The sequence below is a fragment of the Lissotriton vulgaris genome, chromosome 3_2 (genome assembly GCF_964263255.1).
Source record: "Lissotriton vulgaris chromosome 3_2, aLisVul1.2, whole genome shotgun sequence".
Classification (NCBI taxonomy): Eukaryota; Metazoa; Chordata; class Amphibia; order Caudata; family Salamandridae; genus Lissotriton; species Lissotriton vulgaris.
This window is the reverse complement of record NC_141690.1, coordinates 300,060,714-300,085,646: the sequence shown is the minus strand read 5'-3', so window position 1 is coordinate 300,085,646 and position 24,933 is coordinate 300,060,714. Positions and strand designations below refer to the sequence as shown.

General features: G+C 52.6%; 1 protein-coding gene across 1 annotated transcript in view; it reads left to right on the top strand.

Annotated features, from left to right (window-relative positions):
• Positions 1–537: 537 nt before the first annotated feature.
• The window catches only part of LOC147725757 (uncharacterized), a 389,171-nt gene continuing 364,775 nt past the window's right edge, over positions 538–24,933 (top strand). The window contains exon 1 of the mRNA XM_086964587.1: positions 538–655. Within this exon, the coding sequence (XP_086820713.1) occupies positions 610–655 (46 nt within the window). The 5' untranslated portion in view covers positions 538–609. The remainder of the gene's footprint in view (positions 656–24,933) is intronic.

Genomic DNA, 24,933 nt, shown 5'->3' with positions numbered 1-24,933 from the left:
ACATCCAGCCAGGGCTAACTTCTTTTAGTTAGGCTAGTGCCCCCTAGGAATAAAAGTGTCAGAAAGGGTTGCTCTAGACCTATTTTAATCTTCATACTCACTGCACTATCCAGCCCACACACCCGCACTCACAATACGGTCTCATCAACAAAAGATCTCCACCAAAGAGCCCCTTCGTGGGTGCCCGTCGGGCATTGCAGTACCGGCCCGACGAGGAGCAGGCCCAATGATGAAGCTTGACATTCTTCGGGGTGTGTGAGGGCACTTTTTTTTAGAAAGACCTGAACCTTCCCTCGCTTCTAGGAACTGCATACCCCCCTTTTCTCATATATTACTTAGGAATCTGTATGCAGGACCCGTTAAAAAGCCCCTGGTTCCTCTTGTTTAAAAAACTGTTATCTTAACTCTGAGCATCTCTCCATCTCACACAAAATGCAGCAGCAAAAAGATTGTATCTGATCATTAGCACCTCCCTTCCTCTTCCACTGTGTGCAGCATGTACAGCTGCATCAGCACTTTCTAGGCCCTTTCCTGTGTCTGTATTAGGTACAAACCACCTATCTTCACGCTCTTCACTTCACAGAGTCCTGCGGATTTGTTGAGGATCAAATGGCGTCAACCAGTGCTCGGAGGAGGGGTGAACCTGCACCCACAGGTAATTCTGATCCGGTCTGTCATGACCGTCTTTCGTGAAGGTATTGTGATACAGAATGATGGGGTCAGCTTTCAGCTAGAGGTGGGTATCATACAGTCTGGCAGGGAATACTTAATAGAGCGGTATGTCATTACACAGCATGACAAAGTAACGCAGCACACAGAGGGTCACACTTGTCACAGCAGTAATCCTTAAACAGTATGAAACAGCCAGGCAGCACCTAGAGGGTCACACTTGCCACAGCGGTAATCCTTAAACAGTATTACACAGTCACCATGCACCTAGAGGTTCACACTTCCTACAGCGGTAATCCTTAAACAGTATGACACAGCGACACTGCACCTAGATGGTCACACTTCCTACAGCGGTATTCCTTACACAGTATGACACAGCCAGGCTGCACCTAGAGGGTCACACTTGCCACAGCGGTAATCCTTAAACAGTATGACACAGCCACACTGCACCTAGAGGGTCACACTTTCTACAGCAGGAAATACTTGCACAGTATGACACAGCCACACTGCACCCAGAGGGTCACACTTCCTAGAGCGGTAATCCTTGCACAGTATGACACAGCCACAATGCACCTAGATGGACTAACTTCCTAGAGCGGTAATCCCTGCACAGAATGACACAGCCACGCTTCACCTAGAGGGTCACACTTCAAACAGCGGTAATCTGTACAGAGTATGACACAGCCACGCTGCACCTAGAGGGTCACAATTCCAACAGTGGTAATCCTTTCACAGTATGACACAACAACGCTTCACATAGAGGGCCACACTTCCTAAAGTGGGAATCCTTACACAGTATGACACAGTCACCCTGCACCCAGGGTGCACAGACAGAATATCGAGTTGAAAATGTCAACATACACTAAGTTTGAAATATCGTGATACAGAAATATCGACAGCAAGAATATCATGGTCAATATCAACTTAAGATAAGAAATATTGGGCCCGATTCACAGAACTAACTTAAGACAAAATCCTAAACTTACTACCATTTTGGTATTCACAGAAAGCGCTTACTCATTTCGGTATTCACAGAAGTTAGGAGTCCTAACTTTAGGACTCCTAAATGCCTTCTGTGAATACCGAAAGTCTTAAAGTTAGGATATTTCTCAATTTTGAAGTAGTAAAGTTATGAAAAATCCTAATTTTAAGACTTTAGGTATTCACAGAAGGCATTTAGGAGTCCTAAAGTTAGGAGTCCTAACTTTACTACTACTAAATTGACAAAAATCTAAATTTTAAAACTTTCGGTATTCACAGAATGCATTTAGGAGTCCTAAAGTTAGGAGTCCTAACTTCTGTGAATACCAAAATGAGTAAGTGCCTTCTGTGAATTCGAAAATGGTAGTAAGTTTAGGATTTTGTCTTAAGTTAGTTCTGTGAATCGGGCCCATTGTTTTTGAAAATATCGAAGGTAGTAATATCGTTTGCAAAAATATTGTTGTTTAAAATATAGATTTTTAAATTAGTGTTATGTATGTTAGTATGTATTTCAGAAGTATGTGATCAATTTTTTTGTATAAGTTTTGCTTTTGTTTTTTAATATACGTGTTAAATATTGAGGGGCAGATTTACAAGAAAGTGATGCATCTGTAGAGATGCACCATTTTCCTTGCGCCAACTTGAGAAACCCTTCCCCACCATGGATGCGTCGTATTTAGAATACGGCGCACCTTGGCGCAAGTACTAAGAGATGCGCCAAAGATTCTGACGCATCTGTTGGGGCAAAAGTCACGCATTGCTGGAGTCGAGTCGAGTGAAAAGCACGACGCAACTCCAGCAATGCATTTTGAGGCCTATTCCCACCACACTGCGTCACTCCTTACGCCTGCTTCAAGCAGGCGTAAGGTTTTGACGCTGTGTCGTCCTAGAAATGACACAGTGAAATCTTGTATATTTCACTGCATCACTTTTACGAAGCTTTCCTGCGTGGGAACGCCCACTCTGCATACATTATACCTGACGCTGGTATAATATGATGCAGGGCTTTACAACCTGACGCATCTCCCTAGATGCGTCACGTTGTAAATTGGCCACATTTACGCCGCCACTGCGTCACAAAAGTGACGCAATGGCGGTGCAAAATTGTCGCAAGAGGTGCACCTTCCTGCACAAAACAATCACTAAAGGCTTTTTCCTCTTTCAATGCATGCTGTAGAATGTAACACGCATTGAAAGAGGAAAAAACAAGGAGAAATGAAAACATTTCTTCTTGTTGCGCCTCGCTTCCCCACCTTTAGGGTGGCGAAGCATTCAGACGCATCTCCAGATTTACGATTTCTTGTAAATCTTGAGAAGTGTCTTGTTCCATGGGTGTTGCGTGGGAACACCCACAACAACACCCATGGAACACCCGTTCAACGCACAGTGCTGTGTGTGAAGGGGCCGTATTTACAAGGAGAGGAAAAGGTCACACAGCCTGGCTTTTCCTGTCCCTGTAAATATGGAGGAGCCCCCTGCGCCACCAGTACATCACGAAAAGTGACATACTGGTGGTGCAGGGGACTGGCAAATATGCCCCCAAGTACTTTTAAACTCTAATATCCATCAGTATGGATGACGTGTGCCTCCTACACCTTGTAGTCCTCTGGCTTATGTAACATTCCTATACAATGATTGACACACATAAGATTGACTGCCTCTGTGTAATGTGTGTTTGATGTAAAGTGTTCTGACACCCTACACTGGCATGAGTGGCGCTATAAACCTTGTTAAATGTATCCAAGCGAGAGAGTGGGCATGGAGACTTGAGAGGCAATGTTAAAGGGTGATAGGTGGGGAATCCGTGGCATATATGGTAATTCAGGAGCGTAACAAACAGTGTTGCACAAGGAGCCACCGGCCCTGCTCTCAGGGGTAGAGTGGGTCGAGCAGTCCAAGGCTTCTTGGGGGGGAGGTAAGTGGACTCAAAATTCATCAAGTAACTCGAATAAAGGATTTTCTAGTCAAATACTCGCCTTTATGTAAAAGGATGATTTACCATCAACCCAGCGCATTCTCAATTCCCACGCATTCTCAATTCTAACAAAAGCTCCAAAGAAATTTTCGTTATTATGAACGAATTGTCCAACCCAGACAGGGTTCTTACAAAAGTCATGCCCTCTCAAGTTCCCTGCAATTCTCTTAATGACTACTTTATTGAAAAAATTGTTACCATAATAGCCAGCATCCCTTTGCACCCCCATATGCCACCAGCTACCATTCCACATAGCAACGATTGTACCTTGAGCTGTTCCCCCCCCATTAGTACTGAGACTCTTCAGGAGCTCCTTGTAAAAGTCAAAACCTGGAGCCCCTTCTGACTGCTGTCCTCCCCATATACTCAAAGACTGTCTATCCGTCTACCCAGGCCCAGGAATGACACTACTGAATGAGTCACTGTTAGACGGACCGGGAGGGTCGGCCGAGATTACGGGGAGAGGTCTCCGGGGAGAGCCGTCTCCAACGACTGTACAGACAAGCAACTTCCCCCCCACAGACGGACACCACACAAGATTGACGTATAACGAGACTTTATATGCAATTCTTAGGTTACGATGATATGATACAAGGAGGTCTGGACTCAGGGGTCCCCTCGGTTCTAGTCTCTGGTTTAGGAAAGGGGTAGCGGGACAGTCTTGTTACCAGAAGGTGGATATAGCTCTCAATCCTCGAGCTCGGCGTTCTAGATGATCGGGCCGCGGCGGAGCCAGCAGGTCCCGAGATGGACGAAGGAAAACGACGGTCCGCGGCGGAGCCTGCAGGTCCCGGTGAAGATGACGGTTACAACGGTCCGCGGCCACGCCAGCAGATCCCGACGACGATGAAGGATGAAGGTTACGAAGGCTGTGGCAGCGCCAACAGGCAGGACGATGGTGCACAAGACAGAGCTACGGCAGCGCCAGTAGTCCGTCAAGGATGAGTTCCTCTTTACGTCTCTCGACTCCAAGATACAACTGCCTTCCTGCTCTGGAGCTGCCCCAGTTATAGGGCTGGCGTGCTTTGATGTCCGGACCCTCGCACTTGGAGGTCGGGAGGTCCGGGATGAGGGAGTCCAGACACCCAGCAGGGGGGTGGAGCCAGCGCCCGGGGAGGCGATGGGCGAGCGGCACTTGGCGGGGGAGAGCCATCGGCACCTCTTTCTCCCATTGACTTGCCAAGTAGCCCGCTCACCTCCTGGGTGGAGGGTGGTGCCGGAATGTCTGAGGCCGGGCCAGGCCCAGGGTTGAGGTCGATCGGGGGCCAGGCGGCCTCGTGGTGAAGTGTCCAAGATGGCGGCCCAGGCTGGGCGCGTGGGCCGGCAGTGGATCGGACCCACGAGGTTAACGTGCTCGAGGGCAGGGGCCCTGAGAGGACGGAAGACGTGCAATGGTGGTGTGTGGTACTTGCGTGACGGTACTCAGGCCTGGTTGGGCCGGGGGAGAGCGGCCCTTCATGTGGCCTGTCCAACATGCGTCCCCCCCAGCTGAAGGCGGGGAGAGTTACCCATCCTCTTGGGGACTCTCCTCGTCGAGGCGGAAAAACCGGGACAGGCCATCCGCGTTGGCGTGATCTGGCCCAGGCCGGTGTTCGACTGTGAAGTCCATACCTTGCAAGGAGATGGACCAGCGTAGCAACTTTGGGTTTTCCCCCCGCATATGCATCAGCCACTGCAGGGGTCGGTGGTCGGTCTGCACCCGAAAGTGGGTGCCAAAAAGGTAGGGCCGGAGCTTCTTGAGGGCCCATACCACAGCGAAGGCTTCCCTCTCTATGGTGCTCCAGCGTTGCTCCCGTGGTAGGAGCCTCCGGCTGATGAAGGCCACCGGTTGATCAAGGCCTTCGGTGTTCACTTGAGACAGGACCGCCCCAATGCCCTGGTCGGAGGCGTCCGTCTGGACGACGAACTCCCGGCTGTAGTCTGGGGCCTGGAGCACAGGAGCGGAACACATGGCGGCCTTCAATTGTTCGAATGCAGTTTGACACTCTGGGGTCCAGTTGACTTTCTTGGGCTGATTCTTTGACGTGAGTTCTGTGAGGGGCCCCACTATGGTACCATAGTCTTTCACGAACCTTCGGTAATAGCCCGTGAGGCCCAGGAAGGCTCGTACCTCGGTTTGGGTGATGGGGGGCTGCCAGTCCTGGATGGCGGCAATTTTCAGCTGTAGAGGGGCCACTAGGCCGCTTCCCACCTGGTGTCCGAGGTAGGTTACAGACCCTTGTCCAATTTGACACTTGCTGGCCTTGATCGTGAGGCCAGCTCGCTGAAGGGCTTGCAGCACTGCTCGGAGGTGGTGGAGGTGCTCGGTCCAATGGTGGCTGTATACAGCGATGTCGTCTAGGTAGGCGGCGCTGAATCCTTCGAGCCCCGCCAGGACCTGATTGACGAGCCGTTGGAATGTTGCTGGGGCATTCTTCATGCCGAAGGGCATGACCGTGAAATGGTAATGGCCATCGGGGGTGGAGAAGGCAGAACGTTCTTGCGCTCGGGGTGTGAGGCCGATCTGCCAATAGCCTGCTGTCAGGTCGAAGATGCTGAGGTAGCGGGCAGCTCCCATTCGGTCGACCAGTTCATCTGCCCGGGGGATGGGATGTGCGTCTGTTCTGGTGACCGCATTCAAGCCCCGGTAGTCGACGCAGAACCGGAGTTCTGGTGTGGTGCCGGGGGCAGCTGCTTTGGGGACCAGTACGACAGGGCTGGCCCAGGGACTGTCTGAGGGCTCGATGACCCCGAGCGTGAGCATCTTGGCTACTTCTGCCTGGATGCAGGCCCATACCCGATCTGGCACGCGGTAGGCCCGGTGGCGGATAGGGGGGCTGTCCCCGGTGTCCACATCGTGCACACACCAGGAAGTGACACCTGGGGTGAGGGAGAACAGACTGGCGAACTGTGACAGGAGGGCTTGACACTCTTGGCGTTGTTCTCTGGTGAGGGTTTCCGAGAGTCGGACCCCATCCACGGAGCCGTCTTGCTCCTGAGTCCGCAGGAGGTCGGGGAGAGGCTCGGAGTCTTCTTCAACCCCATTGTCTGTGGCCATCAGGAGGCTGAGCTCTGTCCGTGCAAAGTGGGGTTTTAGTCTGTTAGCGTGGAGGACCCGGAGAGGGTTCCGGGAGGATTCCATGTCGATGAGATAGGTGGCAGGACCCTTGCGCTCGATTACTTTGAAGGGCCCCGTCCATTTGTCTTGTAGAGCGCATGGCTCCGTGGGGGACATTACCCATACCTGTTGGCCAGGTTCGAATTCAATGGATGAGGCATTCTGGTCATACCATTTTTTCATGTCCTCTTGACTGGCCTCTAGGTTGGCTTTCGCTAGTTCTCTGAACCGCCGGGTCTGGTTGCGGAGGGTGAGGAGGTACCGGAAGACATCTGGAGGGTTCTTTAACGGAGGCATCTCCCAGCCCTCTTTGACTAGGCTGAGCGGCCCTCGCACTGGGTGTCCATATAGCAGTTCAAATGGGCTGAAGCCTAGGGATTTCTGAGGGACCTCTCGGTAGGCGAAGAGGAGGCACGGCAGCAGCACATCCCACTGGCGACGGAGGGGCTCTTCCAACCCCCCGATCATCCCCTTTAGCGTGCGGTTGAACCGCTCAACAAGTCCGTTCCCTTGGGGGTGATAGGGGGTCGTGAATCGGTAGGTGACCCCGCACTGTTGCCAGAGGGATTTCATGTATTTAGAGATAAAGTTCGTGCCTCTGTCGCTGACGACTTCTCGGGGGAAACCCACACGGGAGAAGATCCCCATCAGAGCCCGGCCGACTACCGGGGCTGTCACAGTCCGCAGAGGAACAGCCTCAGGGTAGCGGGTGGCGTGGTCTACTAGCACCAAGATGAATCGATGGCCTTGTTTTGTGCGCGGGTCCAGGGGCCCCACAATGTCTATTCCGACCCTCTCAAATGGGGTAGTGACTACAGGAAAAGGTTGCAAGGGGGCCTTTAGTTTGCGGCCGCTCTTTCCACTGGCTTGGCACGTGGGGCAAGATCGGCAATGCTGGTGCACATCGTTCCTCATTTTGGGCCAGAAGAAGTGGGTCACTAGGCGACTGTAGGTTTTATCTTGTCCCAGGTGCCCTGCCAGGGGGACATCGTGGGCCAGGTTTAGCAGAAAGTCTCTAAAGCGGAGGGGCACTACTAGTACTCGGTTGGCCCCCAGCTCGGCGATTCTTTGCTCGCTGTACAGCAGATCATTGTCCCAGTAGACCCAATGAGTTCCGGAGGTATCCCCTGCGCTTTGGGCGAGCGCTTGCTGGCGGAGTCTCTCGAGGGAGGGACAGGTCTTCTGTTCTTGGCGAAATTGTTCTTGCGTGGGCCCCCCCTCTTGGGCCCACTGGTCGAGGTTAGCGAGGTCGGAAGGTTGAGCTGGTTCGAGGGGGATGTCATGGTCGGTGGTTTCGGCTGGGGCGACCGGAGGCGGTGGCGCCGGCCATTCTGGTTCTTCTGGGCGATGGTTGGCACGGGCGGCCATGGACCGGGTGGTGACGCACGCCCAGTCCGGGACTCCTAACATCCCCAGGTGTTCTCTTCGCTCCACGGCTGCCCACGGGGAGCTCTCAAGGTAATTTCCGAGGAGGCAGTCTACGGGGGCATCGTCTCGGACCGTTACCTTCAACATGCCGGAGACCCCTCCCCATTCGAAGGGGACGCAGGCCATCCGACACAGACTTTCCGAGTTATCGGCTGATCGTACAGGGCAGAGAATGTTCGGTAGATACTGTTCTGGGGTCACCAGGTGACAGCGGACGGCTGTTACACTGGCCCCGGTGTCACGAAGGGCTTCGGCCCGGCGTCCATTGATGCTCACCCATTGGCTGTACTTCTGGGTGTTAGCGGGTAGGGGGACCCGCGGGACCATGTCTTTTCCCCCTAAGCATGCGAGAGTCATGGCGGCTGGCTCCCATTCTTGATGCTCTTGTTCGTATGTTTCCTGTTCCTCGGAGATCTGCTCTTCCCCTAGGGCCGCAGCGGCCACTTGGCGGGGTCTTGGACTCTGGTACTGCGGGCAGCTTGGGTCGTTTGCATAGTGGCCGACTCGTTGGCATCGGTGACACGTGACATTGGCTCTGTACCCCGGTCGCGCCGGGGTGCTGCCCCGGTTGGCCGGGGGGGTGGTGCTGGTAGCGGGGGCGACCGGAGCGTTGTCTCTTCCTCGTCCTTGGCCCCCTCCTCCTCCTCTTGGTCGGTGCTGACCATTGTTGTTCCGGTTCTGCTCGTAGGACCCATTCCGGCCCACTCTGGTGATCTCCCACCGGTCAGCTTCGGCTGCGAGCTGCCGGGGATCCGTTAACTTGCTGTCGAGGAGGTGCTGGCGTAGTTCAATGAAGCAATTGTTCGACAGATGCTCCCATACCATCAGATTGAACAGTTGTTCGTAGGTCGTGACGTTGCTTCCTCTGATCCAGCCTTCGAAAGCTCGGCTAAAGTACGTTACATAGTCCACCCAAGTTGTACCCGGGATGCGGGTGCAGTCTCGGAACCTCTGACGGTACATCTCGGGTGTGAGGCCATAGCGGGTGAGGAGTGCCGCTTTCATATGGTCATAGGAGGTCATCTGGTGGTCCGGGAGCTGTAGCAGGGTATCGCGGCCCTCATTGAGGAATCTCCCCCATAGACCGGCTCCCCAATCGCTTCTATCGATCCGGTGTGCAGTCATAGCGATTTCATAGGCCTTAAACCATTGCTGGATGTCGTCCTCTCGGAAATATTCTCGGACAACATCCTTGGGGATGTGTACTTTTTTCTCCGTGGTCCCTGAGGTGTGGGGTCGCTCGGGCACCCCTAACTCTTTATTCTGCTTGCGCAGGTTGATCTCGGCTAGGTTCCGTTTGTGTTCGTACGCCAGTTTCTTTTCCTCGAGCTCCCTTTGTCTCTGTTTCTCCTCTCTTTCTTCTCGGAGACGCAGGTGCTCTAAGTTGATTTTTTGTTCGGCCAACTTGAGTTCCACGTCCATCTTGAGTCGGGCCATTTCTAGCTCGTGTAGTTGGTTTCTTTCTCTTTCCTGGATCTCGTCTTGCGAGAGACCCGTTCTTTGCCCTTCAGGGGCCGTGGTGGTTTTTTCCGCGGTGCTTTGATCGGGGGTTCCGGCAGCCCCGGTCTCTGCCCAAGATTCTAGGGCATGCTTAAAATCGTCTTTGGTGCTTAGTCCGGTGGTAGCGATACCCAGTTCGATGCAGAATTGTTTTAGTTCACGGTGGCTGTACTCCTCTAGTTTCTCCATTTGGAACTTCTCGGTTGATCCGCTTTCTTTAGTTGTCATTGTGATTTCGTTGTGGGGTGAGCTACTCTCTGTACGTTATGCGGTGATTCGGATCGCGCCGCTGGCCACCAATGTTAGACGGACCGGGAGGGTCGGCCGAGATTACGGGGAGAGGTCTCCGGGGAGAGCCGTCTCCAACGACTGTACAGACAAGCAACTTCCCCCCCACAGACGGACACCACACAAGATTGACGTATAACGAGACTTTATATGCAATTCTTAGGTTACGATGATATAATACAAGGAGGTCTGGACTCAGGGGTCCCCTCGGTTCTAGTCTCTGGTTTAGGAAAGGGGTAGCGGGACAGTCTTGTTACCAGAAGGTGGATATAGCTCTCAATCCTCGAGCTCGGCGTTCTAGATGATCGGGCCGCGGCGGAGCCAGCAGGTCCCGAGATGGACGAAGGAAAACGACGGTCCGCGGCGGAGCCTGCAGGTCCCGGTGAAGATGACGGTTACAACGGTCCGCGGCCACGCCAGCAGATCCCGACGACGATGAAGGATGAAGGTTACGAAGGCTGTGGCAGCGCCAACAGGCAGGACGATGGTGCACAAGACAGAGCTACGGCAGCGCCAGTAGTCCGTCAAGGATGAGTTCCTCTTTACGTCTCTCGACTCCAAGATACAACTGCCTTCCTGCTCTGGAGCTGCCCCAGTTATAGGGCTGGCGTGCTTTGATGTCCGGACCCTCGCACTTGGAGGTCGGGAGGTCCGGGATGAGGGAGTCCAGACACCCAGCAGGGGGGTGGAGCCAGCGCCCGGGGAGGCGATGGGCGAGCGGCACTTGGCGGGGGAGAGCCATCGGCACCTCTTTCTCCCATTGACTTGCCAAGTAGCCCGCTCACCTCCTGGGTGGAGGGTGGTGCCGGAATGTCTGAGGCCGGGCCAGGCCCAGGGTTGAGGTCGATCGGGGGCCAGGCGGCCTCGTGGTGAAGTGTCCAAGATGGCGGCCCAGGCTGGGCGCGTGGGCCGGCAGTGGATCGGACCCACGAGGTTAACGTGCTCGAGGGCAGGGGCCCTGAGAGGACGGAAGACGTGCAATGGTGGTGTGTGGTACTTGCGTGACGGTACTCAGGCCTGGTTGGGCCGGGGGAGAGCGGCCCTTCATGTGGCCTGTCCAACAGTCACTCAATACTGGCCAAGTTCCAAAAGCATTTAAGAAAGCCACTGTTGTCCCTCTTCTGAAGAAACCCAGTGCAGACCCTACACTGTTACCTAACTATCGCCCCATCTCCCTACTCCCCTTCTTAGCAAAAGTACTGGAGACTCACGTAGCCAAATGCTTGTCAATTTTCCTGGAAGAATCTAAATATCTGAATTCCGATCAGGCAGGGTTTTGGCCGCTCATTCGACTGAAACTGTCAATCTATCTGTCCTGGACACTCTCCGTGTCAGTGCAGATAAACGTTTTCCTCAAGCACTGGTCCTTTTGGACCTCTCTGCCGCCTTTGACACAGGTCGACCATACCATTTTGGTCGACCGTGTCAAACAAGCCGGTATCCTGGGTACTGCAGCTTGTTGGCTTTCCTCCTTCTTGGAGGACCGCTTCCAGGCCATCCGCCTAGGCCACTTTACGGCCCCAGCACGCAAAACCAGCTGTGGTGTACCACAGGGCTCTGCTCTTTCTCCCAATTTTTTCAATCTTTACATCTGCCCCTTAATTCAGTCCCTTAAAGACAGGAATGTAACAGTCTTTAACTACGCAGACGACCTACAACTAGTCTTTCCGATCGATAACTCCCCCAGTTCCATCACCGAATTTCAGGCCAATATATTACACATCCAACATTGGATGGACCAGAACCATCTTAAGTTAAACCTTGGAAAGACTGAACTGGATCTTATTGGGGACAGCCTTAAATTTTGGAGCCCTCACTACTAGTTAGGTCCTTCCCCTTCCCCTTCCCACTCGGCTAAAACATTAGGAGTTACCGTCAACCACGACCTGACACTTAAAACCCAGGTCGGCATGGTCATTTCCAAATGTTTCTTTCAAATAAGGAAGATCAAAAACATACATCGATTCTTCACTCAGGAAGCCTTGATCCAAGTGGTGGTCGCCACTGTCCTGTCTATCCTGGACTATTCAAACTCGGTATATGTGGGCATGCCTATATACTTGTTTAAACGATTACAGATGGCCCAAAACCCGGCGGCCAGATTGATCTTGCATCAACCCACGTGGAAGCCTGCCACCCCTCTGCTGAGGACACTCCACTGGCTCCCAATCTCCCAACGTTGTGCCTTTAAGGCGGGCTGCCTTATCTTCAAATCCCTGCATGGCAGCAACCCCAAATTTATCAACTCCTTAATATCTAGACATACCCTGTCCCGGAACCTCCACTCTACTCACCTCTCATTTCTTACCATCCCTGTTTTCAGACGAGTTCGTCAGGGCGGTTGTAGATTTGCCATTCTTGCTCCTAGATTAGGGAACACCTTCCCGTTGGAGATACGTTCCTGCACTGAACTAATGCAATTTAGGAAATCCCTTAAAACGTGGCTATTTGCACAAGCCTACAACTAAAGCATTACTAAAGCTGTCCTCTAACATTCTCTGAGCCTCTATAGCGCTATGAAGCCATCCGGTGTACGTGCGCTTTATAAGTCATTTTTAACATTAACAATAACATCTATAAACACAACGTACAATACAACAGACTACAAATAATATACACACTCTTCTTAAGGTAGGTGTGCGGCAGTTACCTGGTTCAGCTTCAAGTTCAACTTCCCCTTCTAAGGATGGTGGTTATTCCCCATTCATTTATGGCCATCTCCATGCGCGGCCTCGATAGAGGTCTTTAAAGTTCTACACTGGCTTCAGCAGAAATGAACATGTCCACGCGCCGGAGTACGTAAGTCAAAGCAATTCCTTTCAGGGTCAGAGGGTCCAGTGGTCAGTCAGGCCCACTACAGCTGGAGCAGCAATACAGAGCCCCCCGGTGCCCCTGTACGGCCCAGCAAGGAGCACCAGCCTGGAAGCTGCAGGTGAAGCAACAGACTTCCACAGCGCTCCTCTGGTCCTCCAGTAAGACTCTTCCACCACACGGAGAGAGGTCTTGGGCGCTCCCAGACTCAGGCGTGCCCAGACTCAGGTGCTATCAGACTAAAGCGCTCCCAGACTCAGGTGATCCCAGACTCAGGTGATCCCAGGCTCACGTGCTCCCAGACTCACATGCTCCCAGACTCAGGCGCTCCCAGACTCAGGCGCTCCCAGACTCAGGTGCTCCCAGGCTCACGTGCTCCCAGACTCAGGTGCTCCCACACTCAGGTGCTCCCAGACTCAGGCGCTCCCCGAATCAGGTGCTCCCAGACTCAGGCACTCCCAGACTAAGGCGCTCCCACTCAGGTGCTCCCAGATTCAGGTGCTCCCAGACTCAGGCACTCCCAGACTAAGGCGCTCCCAGACTCAGGTACTTCCAGATGCAGGCGCTCCCAGACTCAGGCGCTCCCAGACTCAGGCCCTCCAAGACTAAGGCGCTCCCAGACTCAAATGCTCTCAGACTCCGGCGCTCCCAGACTCAGGTGCTCCCAGACTCAGGCGCTCCCATACTCAGGCACACCTAGACTCAGGCGCTCTCTGACTCAGGTGCTCCCAGGCTCATGTGCTCCCAGACTCAGGTGCTCCCAAACTCAGGCACTCCCAGACTAAGGCGCTCCCAGACTCAGGTGCAGACTCATACACTCCCAGACTCAGGCACCCCAAGACTAAGGCCCTCCCAGACTCACATGCTCTCAGACTCAGGCGCTCCCAGACTCAGGCGCTCCCAGACTCAGACGCTCCCTGACTCAGGCGCTTCCAGGCTCACGTGCTCCCAAACTCATGGGCTCCCAAACTCAGGCGCTCCCAGACTCAGGCGCTCCTTTCAGGGCCTGAGGGTCCAGTGGTCAGTCTGGCCCACTACAGCTGGTGCAGAAATTCAGAGCCCCCCAGTGCCCCTGTACGGCCCAGCAAGGAGCATAAGTCTGGAAGCTGCGGGTGAAGCAACAGACCTCCACAGCGCTCCTCCGGTCCTCCAGTAAGACTCTTTCTCCACATGGAGGCAGGTCTTGGGCGCTCCCAGACTCAGGTGCTCCCAGACTCAGGGGCTCCCAGACTCAGGTGCTCCCAGACTCAGGCGCTCCCAGACTAAGGTGCTCCCAGACTCAGGTGCTCCCAGACTCAGGCGCTCCCAGACTCAGGCGCTCCCAGACTCAGGTGCTATCAGACTAAAGCGCTCCCAGACTCAGGTGATCCCAGACTCAGGTGATCCCAGGCTCACGTGCTCCCAGACTCACGTGCTCCCAGACTCAGGCACTCCCAGACAAAGGAGCGCCCAGACTCAGGCACTCCCAGACTAAGGCACTCCCAGACTCAGGCGCTCCCAGACTCAGGCGCTCCCAGACTCAGGTGCTCCCAGGCCCACGTGCTCCAACACTCAGCTGCTCCCAGTCTCGGTGCTCCCAGACTCAGGCACTCCCAAAATAAGGTGCTCCCAGACTCAGGTGCTCCCAGACTCAGGCACTCCCAGACTAAGGTGCTCCCAGACTCAGGTGCTCCCAGATTCAGGTGCTCCCAGACTCAGGCGCTCCCTGACTCAGGTGCTCCCTGACTCAGGTGCTCCCAGACTCAGGTGCTCCCAGATTCATGTGATCCTAGGTGCATGTGCTCCCAGACTCAGGTGCTCCCAGACTCAGGCCCTCCCAGACTCAGGCAGTCCCAGACTCAGGTGCTCCCAGACTCAGGTGCTCCCAGACTCAGGCGCTCCCAGACTCAGACACTCCAAGACTCAGGCACTCCCAGACTCAGGCACTCCCAGGCTCAGGTGCTGCCAGACTCAGGTGTCCAAGACTCAGGCGCTCCCAGACTCAGGTGCTCACAGACTCAGGCGCTCCCAGACTCAGGTGCTCCCAGGCCCACGTGCTCCAACACTCAGGTGCTCCCAGACTCAGGTACTCCCAGACTCAGGCACTCCCAAAATAAGGTGCTCCCAGACTCAGGTGCTCCCAGACTCAGGCACTCCCAGACTAAGGTGCTCCCAGACTCAGGTGCTCCCAGATTCAGGTACTCCCAGACTCAGTTGCTCCCTGACTCAGGTGCTCCCAGACTCAGGTGCTCCCAGATTCATGTGCTCCTAGGTGCATGTGCTCCCAGACTCAGGTGCTCCCAGACTCAGGCACTCCCAGACTCAGGCGGTCCCAGACTCAGATGCTCCCAGACTCAGGTGCTCCCAGACTCAGGCGCTCCCAGACTCAGGCACTCCCAGACTCAGGCGCTCCCAGACTCAGGCACTCCCAGGCTCAGGTGCTCCTAGACTCAGGTGTCCAAGACTCAGGTGCTCCGAGACTCAGGCGCTCCCAGACTCAGGTGCTCCCAGACTCAGGCACTCCCAGACTCAGGCACTCCCAGACTAAGGTGGTCCCAGGCTCAGTTGCTCCCAGACTCAGGCATATAAAATGTTGCTCCTCCTCAGCTATAACTGTGCAGTTACAGCTGCAGGATGTCCAAGAGCAACAACCCCCTTCCTGGGTCATACCACCGGTCCTGGCATACAGGGGGTCATAGCAGCACATACAGGGCAACAACCCTCTTCCTGGACCACACCACCTGTCCTGGCATAGAGGTGGTAATCGCAGCACCTACAGGTCAGCGACCCTCTTCTTGGGTCACACCACCCATCCTGGCATACAGGGGTCATTACAGCCCATACAGGGCAATGACCCTCTTCCTGGACCACACCACCCGTCCTGGCATACAGGCGGTCATCGCAGCACATACAGGGCAACGACCCCCTTCCTGGACCACACCACCCGTCCTAGCATACAGGGTGTTATCACAGCACATACAGCGCAAAGACCCTCTTCTTGGAACACACCACATGTCCTGCCATACAGGGGGTCATCGCAGCACATACAAGGTGGCAACAACCCTCTTCTTGGACTCACCACCCGTGCTGGCATACAGGGGGTCATCGCAGCACATAAAAGGCAACAACCCTCTTTGTGCACCACGCCACCTATCCTGGCATACAGGGGGTCATCGCAGCACATACAAGGCAACGACCATCTTTGTGGACCATGCCACCCGTCCTGGCATACAGGGGGTCATTGCAGCACATACAGAGCAACAACCCTCTTCTTGGACCATACCACCCATCCTGGCATATAGGGGGTCATCGCAGCACATACAGGGCAACGACCCTCTTCCTGGACCCACCACCTGTCATGGCATACAGGGGGTCATCACAGCACATACGGGGCAACGACCCTCTCTTGGACCACGCCACCCGTCCTGGCATACCGGGGTCATCACAGCACATACAGGGCAACGACCCTCTTCCTGGACCCACCACCCATCCTGGCATACAGGGGGTCATCGCAGAACATACAGGGCAACAACCCTCTTCTTGGACCACACCACCCGTCCTGGCATACAGGGGGTCATCGCAGCATATATAGGGCAACAATTCACTTCTTGGACCACACCACCCGTCCGTGCATACAGGGGGACATCGCAGCACATACTGGGCAACAATCCTCTTCCTGGACCACACCACCCGTCCTGGCATACAGGGGGTCATCGTAGCTCCTACAGGGCAGCAACCCTCTTCCTGGGTCACACCACCCATCCTGCCGTACAGGGGTCATCACAGCACATACAGGGCAAAGACCCTCTTCCTGGACCACACCACCCATCCTGGCATAGAGGGGGTCATCGCAGAACATACAGGGCAACAACCCCCTTCCAGGACCACACGACCGGCCCTGGCATACAGGGGGTCATCAAAGCACATACAGGGCAGTGACCCTCAGTCTTCAGCTCAATCCCCTCCTGGCATAGGGAGATCACTGGCAGAACAGATAAGACGATGGCCCTCTTTGGGTCACAGCGTTGCGAAGGGCAGCACCCCTCTCATCATAATGTGGGCCCAGAGCGGAAACTCTTACTCTTTGCAACCGTCCCCTCTTGACATCAGGTGGGTTGCGTGGTCCACACCCACAGATGGCCTGATCGGTGCGGCGGTCCAGTCTTCTCCATGGCTTCTACCTGGCATGTAGGGGCGGCCACAGCACACAAGGCACACAACCGGCTCAGCACGCTGTTCTTGACAGAGCAGTATCTCTCGCCTCACACCCTGCTCCCGGGATCATCCAGGTAGGGCCCTCACTGGACCTGGCTTCCTCCAGGCAGCCTCCTTCTCCTCACAAGGTCCGCTGGTCTTAGATGAGGCAGGACCTCCAGGCTCCAGGCGTGTGCTCTTCTTTATCAAGGGTGTTGTTTCCTCCCCCATCATGGGAGACTAGAAGACCCTTAGTCCACGGTCCTGGTCACAACAGTCAGAACTTGTGCTGATCTCCTCCACGCTGGTCTAAAGCTTTAGTCTGAACATTTGAGAATCTCAAGCCCTCCTTTTTATAATTCATTTCCAGGCATCAGTGTGATGTATATGCATATTTACTAATCGTTCATGCAGTGCAGGGCAGCAAGCCTCCATATCTACAAAGATATAGAGAAGATTCTCTCTCCTTGCTCTGCACCCAATGTGCTGCCTAGCGCCAATTGGAATTTTGAAATCACTTAAAGGATGAGATTGTGTGGGCTTAGTGATTTGGACCCACTAATGCTGGTTATGCAACAACAGAAATGACATATATTCAAAGCTGTTACTTGTGAGTAATCAGTCAGGAGAGAGAGCAAAAAGAGATTGAAAAACAGGTGTATATAAACAAAGAGTATTTAATCTTTTTTTCAAATCAATTCAAAAAGTTGGGTACAAGATAAACAGCAAAGATGTAAAAGGGTAAAACCATTAATCCACACAGCCCTTGTTACATCAATTGCTCCAGCTTTTCTACCTAACACAAAATTAATTAAATATTCAATGGTAGATAAAGCCACAGTCGACGTTTCGGTCTCTATTCTTTCGTGTAGGAGACCATCCTCAGGACATGGATTTCATATCTTGAGTACCCTCAATCATGTAGGCGCATGTGTCAATCATGCATGCGCCCGGATCATAAAGTCAATTTCCTAGCGCTGATACCGATTCAAGAATTATCGTATTGAGTATTCCATCTACCTGGGACACCTGTTGGCTCCCATAAGGGTACTTCAGCACAATACGATAATTCTTGAATCGGTATCAGCGCTAGGAAATTGACTTTATGATCCGGACGCTTGCATGATTGACACATGCGCCTACATGATTGAGGGTACTCAAGATATGAAATCCATGTCCTGAGGATGGTCTCCTACACGAAAGAATAGAGACCGAAACGTCGACTGTGGATTTATCTACCATTGAATATTTAATTAATTTTGTGTTAGGTAGAAAAGCTTGAGCAATTGATGTAACAAGGGCTGTGTGGATTAATGGTTTTACCCTTTTACATCTTTGCTGTTTATCATGTACCCAACTTTTTGAATTGATTTGAAAAAAAGATTAAATACTCTTTGTTTATATACACCTGTTTTTCAATCTCTTTTTGCTCTCTCTCCTGACTGATTACTCACAAGTAACAGCTTTGAATATATGTCATTTTTGTTGTGGGATAACCAGCATTAGTGGGTCCAAATCACTAAGCCCACACAATCTCATCCTTTAAGTGATTTCAAAATTCCTGTGTCTATTAAAATCCCTTGAAGGTATCTTTACCCCATCATACTCTTTGCCCAAACCCTCAAGGGTATACTGGGTCGCCCACTATCAATTCTCATAGCGCCAATGGGGGCACCCGTGCACCCACATGCAGTGGTGCCTGCGTTACAGGCAGGATTGTTTTTGTACAGGAAGAGACATCTTCCTGCGAGAAAAAAATCCTTAGAACCATTTTGCTCTGTCTATTAGTACTACAGAATGTACTGGGGAAGGTGCAGCATTTTGAAGAATTCCTACTGTACTAAGTTTAGTAGAAGTGGGAATGCCTCAAAATTCACAGGTGGATGCAAGGAAATGCTCAAGCTCCACCCATAGAACGCCTCCATGCTTGACATGTAATGTTATGTAATTAATGCTTATAGAGCGCACAGTTACCCCAGGGTGTCCTGGCACCAAGAAATGTGACATAATGCAGCACAAGCTGCTGTGTTGCGTTACATTTCTTTACAAAGCAATGCAAGGCAGAGCAAACCGCCTGTTGTGCGGCTTTATAAATATTACTGAAGCCTTTGCGTTGTTCTTGCATCACCTTGCTGCACAAGGGCGATGCGAAGGCTTGATAAACATGGGCCATGGGGTCTCTGTCTTGAAGTTTTTGCTCCAGTGGTTGCCCACTTTGAATTGTTCAGTCCTGCCTTTGAAGCTCTTTCTGCGAGGCAGCCTTGGAGGGGAAGGAAGGAGGTTGATTGCTTGTTAGACAAGCAGATAGAATAAAATGATTCAAAGCTGATGAAGGAGACTCCCTGGAGCCATCTGAGGAGGAGGCTGCTGCATGCATGATCAATGCAGACAGCTCCGTGCGCCCCTTTGAAGGTTGGTGCCCTGGGCGTGGGCCCAGCTCTCCCATGCCCAAAGACGGTCCCATCGGTCATGATCCCCGGAGTCTATTGCGTGTTTAATGAGTGCGGATGATGAACCTCTCTTACCTGGAGCCTCGTCAGGCCTGATGTTTTATGACCTCATTAACCTTGTTGGGGGTGGTCCACTGGACCAAACCATTGGTTGTTGACGGAGATACTTTGACTCTTCATTTAGCGCAGGGATACACACATCCCATTGGTTGGTGACACATTATTGCCCTGATGAAGGAAGTGGCGATAGTCAAGAAATCGTTGAATGTCCAAAACCTCTTGTCATTTCTTGAACTAGCGATTTTATGAAGTTCAACCCATTGCTTATCCTCCACCCCTTCTTTGGTGACACAAACCGTCTTCTTCTACCATTCTCTTATTTGTGAAAAATATCCAGGATGACCAGGTCAGCTCCTATGATTGTTTTCATTGCTCTCTTGATCTCTCAGTGCTTTGAAGTACCTATCAGAGCCCTCCCCCACACCCTGTGTAGCCAGAAATGACCCATTTTGAGGTTTGAGTAAAACCTGAACCCTGCGCTTCATCAAACCACACAGGCTGATGGAGAGGTCAGAAGAAGAGGTTTCATCGCAGGCTAATGAAGAGGACAGAATAAGATGTATCATCACAGGCTGATGGAGAGGTCAGAATAAGAGGTATCTTCACAGGCTAGTGGAGAGGTCAGAATAAGAGGTATATTCACAGGCTGAAGAGGTCAGAATAAGAGGTATCTTCACAGACTGATGGAGAGGTCAGAATAAGAGGTATATTCACAGGCTGAAGAGGTCAGAATAAGAGGTATCATCACTGGCTGAAGAGGTCAGAATAAGAGGTATCATCACAGGCTGATGGAGAGGTCAGAATAAGAGGTATCTTCACAGGCTGATGGAGAGGTCAGAAGAAGAGGTTTCATCACAGGCTGAAGAGGTCAGAATAAGAGGTATCATCACAGGCTGATGGAGAGGTAAGAATAAGAGGTTTCATCACTGTCACGTGCACTCAACGCCTCCTTGAACTGCCTACTTTTGGTGGATGGAACCTATTGAGTCAAATTACTTGGTATTTACTATTCAAATTAAGATGCCACTTTACTCTTTCCAGCCAGGAACATCCTTCAAAAGCACAGAGCCGGGGAATCTCCCCACGAATACACCAGAAACACCCAATTGTAGCATTTGAGGATGGTGATCATTCTGTAACCTCAAACATATGATGAAGCTTCTTAAAAAGTTAAAGCACTCTGCAGATGGAAGACTGTGATCAAACACTGCAATCCCTGTGGTGACAGTATGGGTGATTCTCAGAGGACATTCGGTGGGGAAATGACCATTTAAGGCGTGTAGGCCCATGACACAGGGAACATTTAAACATTGGGTGCCTCCTTCCTTAGATGTTAACGCCCGCAATGGTGCATTTGCGTTAATTCCACGCTGACCATCTTGGGGCCCTAAATACGTCTCAACGGCCGACCTTGATAGAAAGTTTGAGCTGAAATCCTCAAAGAAGAAAATACGCCTCTGGATATTGACTTCATCCTAATTAATTCTATCAATTAATTTTGCAGGAGCAGAATCCTTAAATGCATAACTCTGGTTAGTGCACGTTAATCAAAATAAGCATCCTACATGGTAAACTCTTTTCTTTTTCAGATTAAGCTTTAATGCCTGGAGTAAAGTACACTCTATTTTCAAATTTGTTGACAACATGAATGTGTTTAGCTGATAATAAATTAATAATCTCCCTGCTGACCTTGCCTTCTTTGGTGACTTTGCCGCTGGATATAAGTGAACCGTACAACCTGGTGAATGAAAAACTTCTAAATGCCGGGACCAGATTTACTGATACTTGGCGCCAGGCATGTGTTCTATTTTTTACTTTTGTAACACAAACCCAACACCAAGGGGTATATTCACATGAATGTGTGACAACCAGTGCTTAATTTGAAAAATATGAAGTCCAGGTGCTCAAATATTGGTGGGAGGCCACACCCACTTACACCTGGCTCCACCCACTTCCTCTACTGGCGCCACCAACTCTCTATTGCCTCCGCCCACATCCTCAACTGGCACTGATCAAAGGCAGATGTAATACCCGATCTGAATTTCATCAGGGAGCCTTCCTCCAAGTAAGGTTTTGATAGGAGGTTCCCTGCCCTGTGAACATTTTGAAAAAGATAAAATTAAAAGTGCATTTAAAGCACAATTTGGGACTGAATTAGCTACAATGAGTAGTCCATTGAAAAGGAACATGTTAAACACTCCAGTGCTCAATGTGCCGATTTAGGGAAAGGACAATACTCACGTGCATTATAATGCCTCGCCCTGCAGAATGGTGGCAAGACACAGTGGCGGCCGGCGTTCGGATATTAGCATCACCGTCAAATTGAGCTAGCCACATGTTGTATAATGGTGGCCATGACTGACAAACTGAGGGCATCCTTGAACTGATGATGCCACCCTGATTACCGTTTGTAATATATTTTGGGCATCCGTAGTATTAATGGTGTCAAGACCTGACACAAAGGTGGCGTCCGCGCAATGGCACCCACTATTGGCCAATTGTGTTGTCCTTGGAATTATGGTGCCATCTCTGGCATTTGATGGTAATACCTATGCTTGTGGGAAACAATGTGTCCTGTGAGGGAGTAGGACACATGCGTACTCGATTAAATTGCATGCAATTTGGAAGTCGAATATACATATTGACCAACAAGAAAACTGTACTTTATGGCACAGTTGTGTTTCTCAGACAATAAAAAAAATGTGTTTGGAGGAAGTGAGTTTGTGTTTATTTAAAGTCATCCACCTGAGATGGGGAGACTTAGATCTGGTGTTACTTCATTGATTTAAACCCACTCAACAGAGAAGTACTAGAAACATAATCCTATCTAAATAAACTATCGAAGACAGGCTGGAGCTACAGGTCATGTAGTTATCCACATAGGAACTGTAGATATTGTATCTACTTGAACACAAAACAAAACAAGGGAAGACAACACATGTCTTAACACTGCCCTCACACACTTTGCAGTGTCATGCTTCATCCTTGGGCCACATCATACATCCAGGTGCAGACCAACACTCTGGATGGAGCACAATGAAGAATGAACGAAGAACAGTGGTGAGGGTAGACAAAGAAGGGAAAACGTGATCCAACACACACAAGACACGTACACAACGTGAAACAACTTAAGACAAAAAGATTGATGCAACAGAGCACTTGCTGCTGTGACAGGTATTAGTTTTGTTTTTGTAAAAGGAATGCACAGATTCAAACATACTCTATGCTAGAGTTGTAAAGCCTCCTCCAGCACGGACTTACACAACTTTAACGAACAAACAATGAGGATTGTCTACTGGTGTCCCCGTTTTTATTGGAGAGCGCTGTATCTTTTTTACCCCGAGCTGCGAAGCTAACAAATAGTTCTGGTGCGCGGCGTCATTTCCGTTCTCGTGGTAAACGTCACCCGAGCTGTCAGGCGGCATCAGAGCTCGACCTCGCACCTGCCAATGAGTGGGCAATTTTCATCCACCTCCTGCTGAGTCTGTTTTCACGGTGAGGGAGGGTCCCCTGAGAGCTGGGGTGGGAGGATGGGCTGAAGAGAGGCGCCTTTTACTAACCTCAGCATTGTGTTCATGTTTACCAACCCCCACTACAATGGCTCTAAGCTCATTGCAAAATAAAGTATGTTTTGGTAATTGATTTGCAGTGTTTTGTGTACCTAAGAAGCACATCCAAGAGGGGCTCCTGCACTAACAGGAACCGCCGTCTATGCACAGGAAGGCTGCACAGGCCCGAGCGTCACTGCTGGCCTGGTGCCACTGCACACACAGGGCAAAGCACAGGAAGGCTGCACAGGCCCGAGCGTCACTGCTGGCCTGGTGCCACTGCACACACAGGGCAAAGCACAGGAAGGCTGCACAGGCCCGAGCGTCTCTGCTGCCCTGGTGCCACTGCACACACAGGGCAAAGCACAGGAAGGCTGCACAGGCCCGAGCGTCTCTGCTGGCCTGGTGCCACTGCACACACAGGGCAAAGCACAGGAAGGCTGCATAGGCCCGAGCGTCACTGCTGGCCCGGTGCCACTGCACACACAGGGCAAAGCACAGGAAGGCTGCACAGGCCCGAGCGTCACTGCTGGCCTGGTGCCACTGCACACACAGGGCAAAGCACAGGAAGGCTGCACAGGCACGAGCGTCACTGCTGCCCTGGTGGCACTGCACACACAAGGCAAAGCACAGGAAGGCTGCACAGGCCCGAGCGTCTCTGCTGGCCCGGTGCCACTGCACACACAGGGCAAAGCACAGGAAGGCTGCACAGGCCCGAGCGTCACTGCTGGCCTGGTGCCACTGCACACACAGGGCAAAGCACTGGAAGGCTGCACAGGCACGAGCGTCACTGCTGCCCTGGTGGCACTGCACACACAGGGCAAAGCACAGGAAGGCTGCACAGGCCCGAGCGTCTCTGCTGGCCGGGTGCCACTGCACACACAGGGCAAAGCACAGGAAGGCTGCACAGGCCCGAGCGTCACTGCTGGCCGGGTGCCACTGCACACACAGGGCAAAGCACAGGAAGGCTGCACAGGCCCGAGCGTCTCTGCTGGCCTGGTGCCACTGCACACACAGGGCAAAGCACAGGAAGGCTGCACAGGCCCGAGCGACTCTGCTGACCTGGTGCCACTGCACACACAGGGCAAAGCACAGGAAGGCTGCACAGGCCCGAGCGTCACTGCTGGCCGGGTGCCACTGCACACACAGGGCAAAGCACAGGAAGGCTGCACAGGCCCGAGCGTCACTGCTGGCCGGGTGCCACTGCACACACAGGGCAAAGCACAGGAAGGCTGCACAGGCCCGAGCGTTACTGCTGGCCTGGTGCCACTGCACACACAGGGCAAAGCACAGGAAGGCTGCACAGGCCCGAGCGTCTCTGCTTGCCTGGTGCCACTGCACACACAGGGCAAAGCACAGAAAGGCTGCACAGGCCAGAGCGTCACTGCTGGCCTGGTGCCACTGCACACACAGGGCAAAGCACAGGAAGGCTGCACAGGCCCGAGCGTCACTGCTGCCCTGGTGCCACTGCACACACAGGGCAAAGCACAGAAAGGCTGCACAGGCCCGAGCGTCTCTGCTGCCCTGGTGCCACTGCACACACAGGGCAAAGAACAGGAAGGCTGCACAGGCCCGAGCGTCTCTGCTGGCCTGGTGCCACTGCACACACAGGGCAAAGCACAGGAAGGCTGCACAGGCCCGAGCGTCACTGCTGCCCTGGTGCCACTGCACACACAGGGCAAAGCACAGGAAGGCTGCACAGGCCCGAGCGTCACTGCTGGCCTGGTGCCACTGCACACACAGGGCAAAGCACAGGAAGGCTGCACAGGCCCGAGCGTCACTGCTGCCCTGGTGCCACTGCACACACAGGGCAAAGCACAGGAAGGCTGCACAGGCCCGAGCGTCACTGCTGGCCTGGTGCCACTGCACACACAGGGCAAAGCACAGGAAGGCTGCACAGGCCCGAGCGTCACTGCTGGCCTGGTGCCACTGCACACACAGGGCAAAGCACAG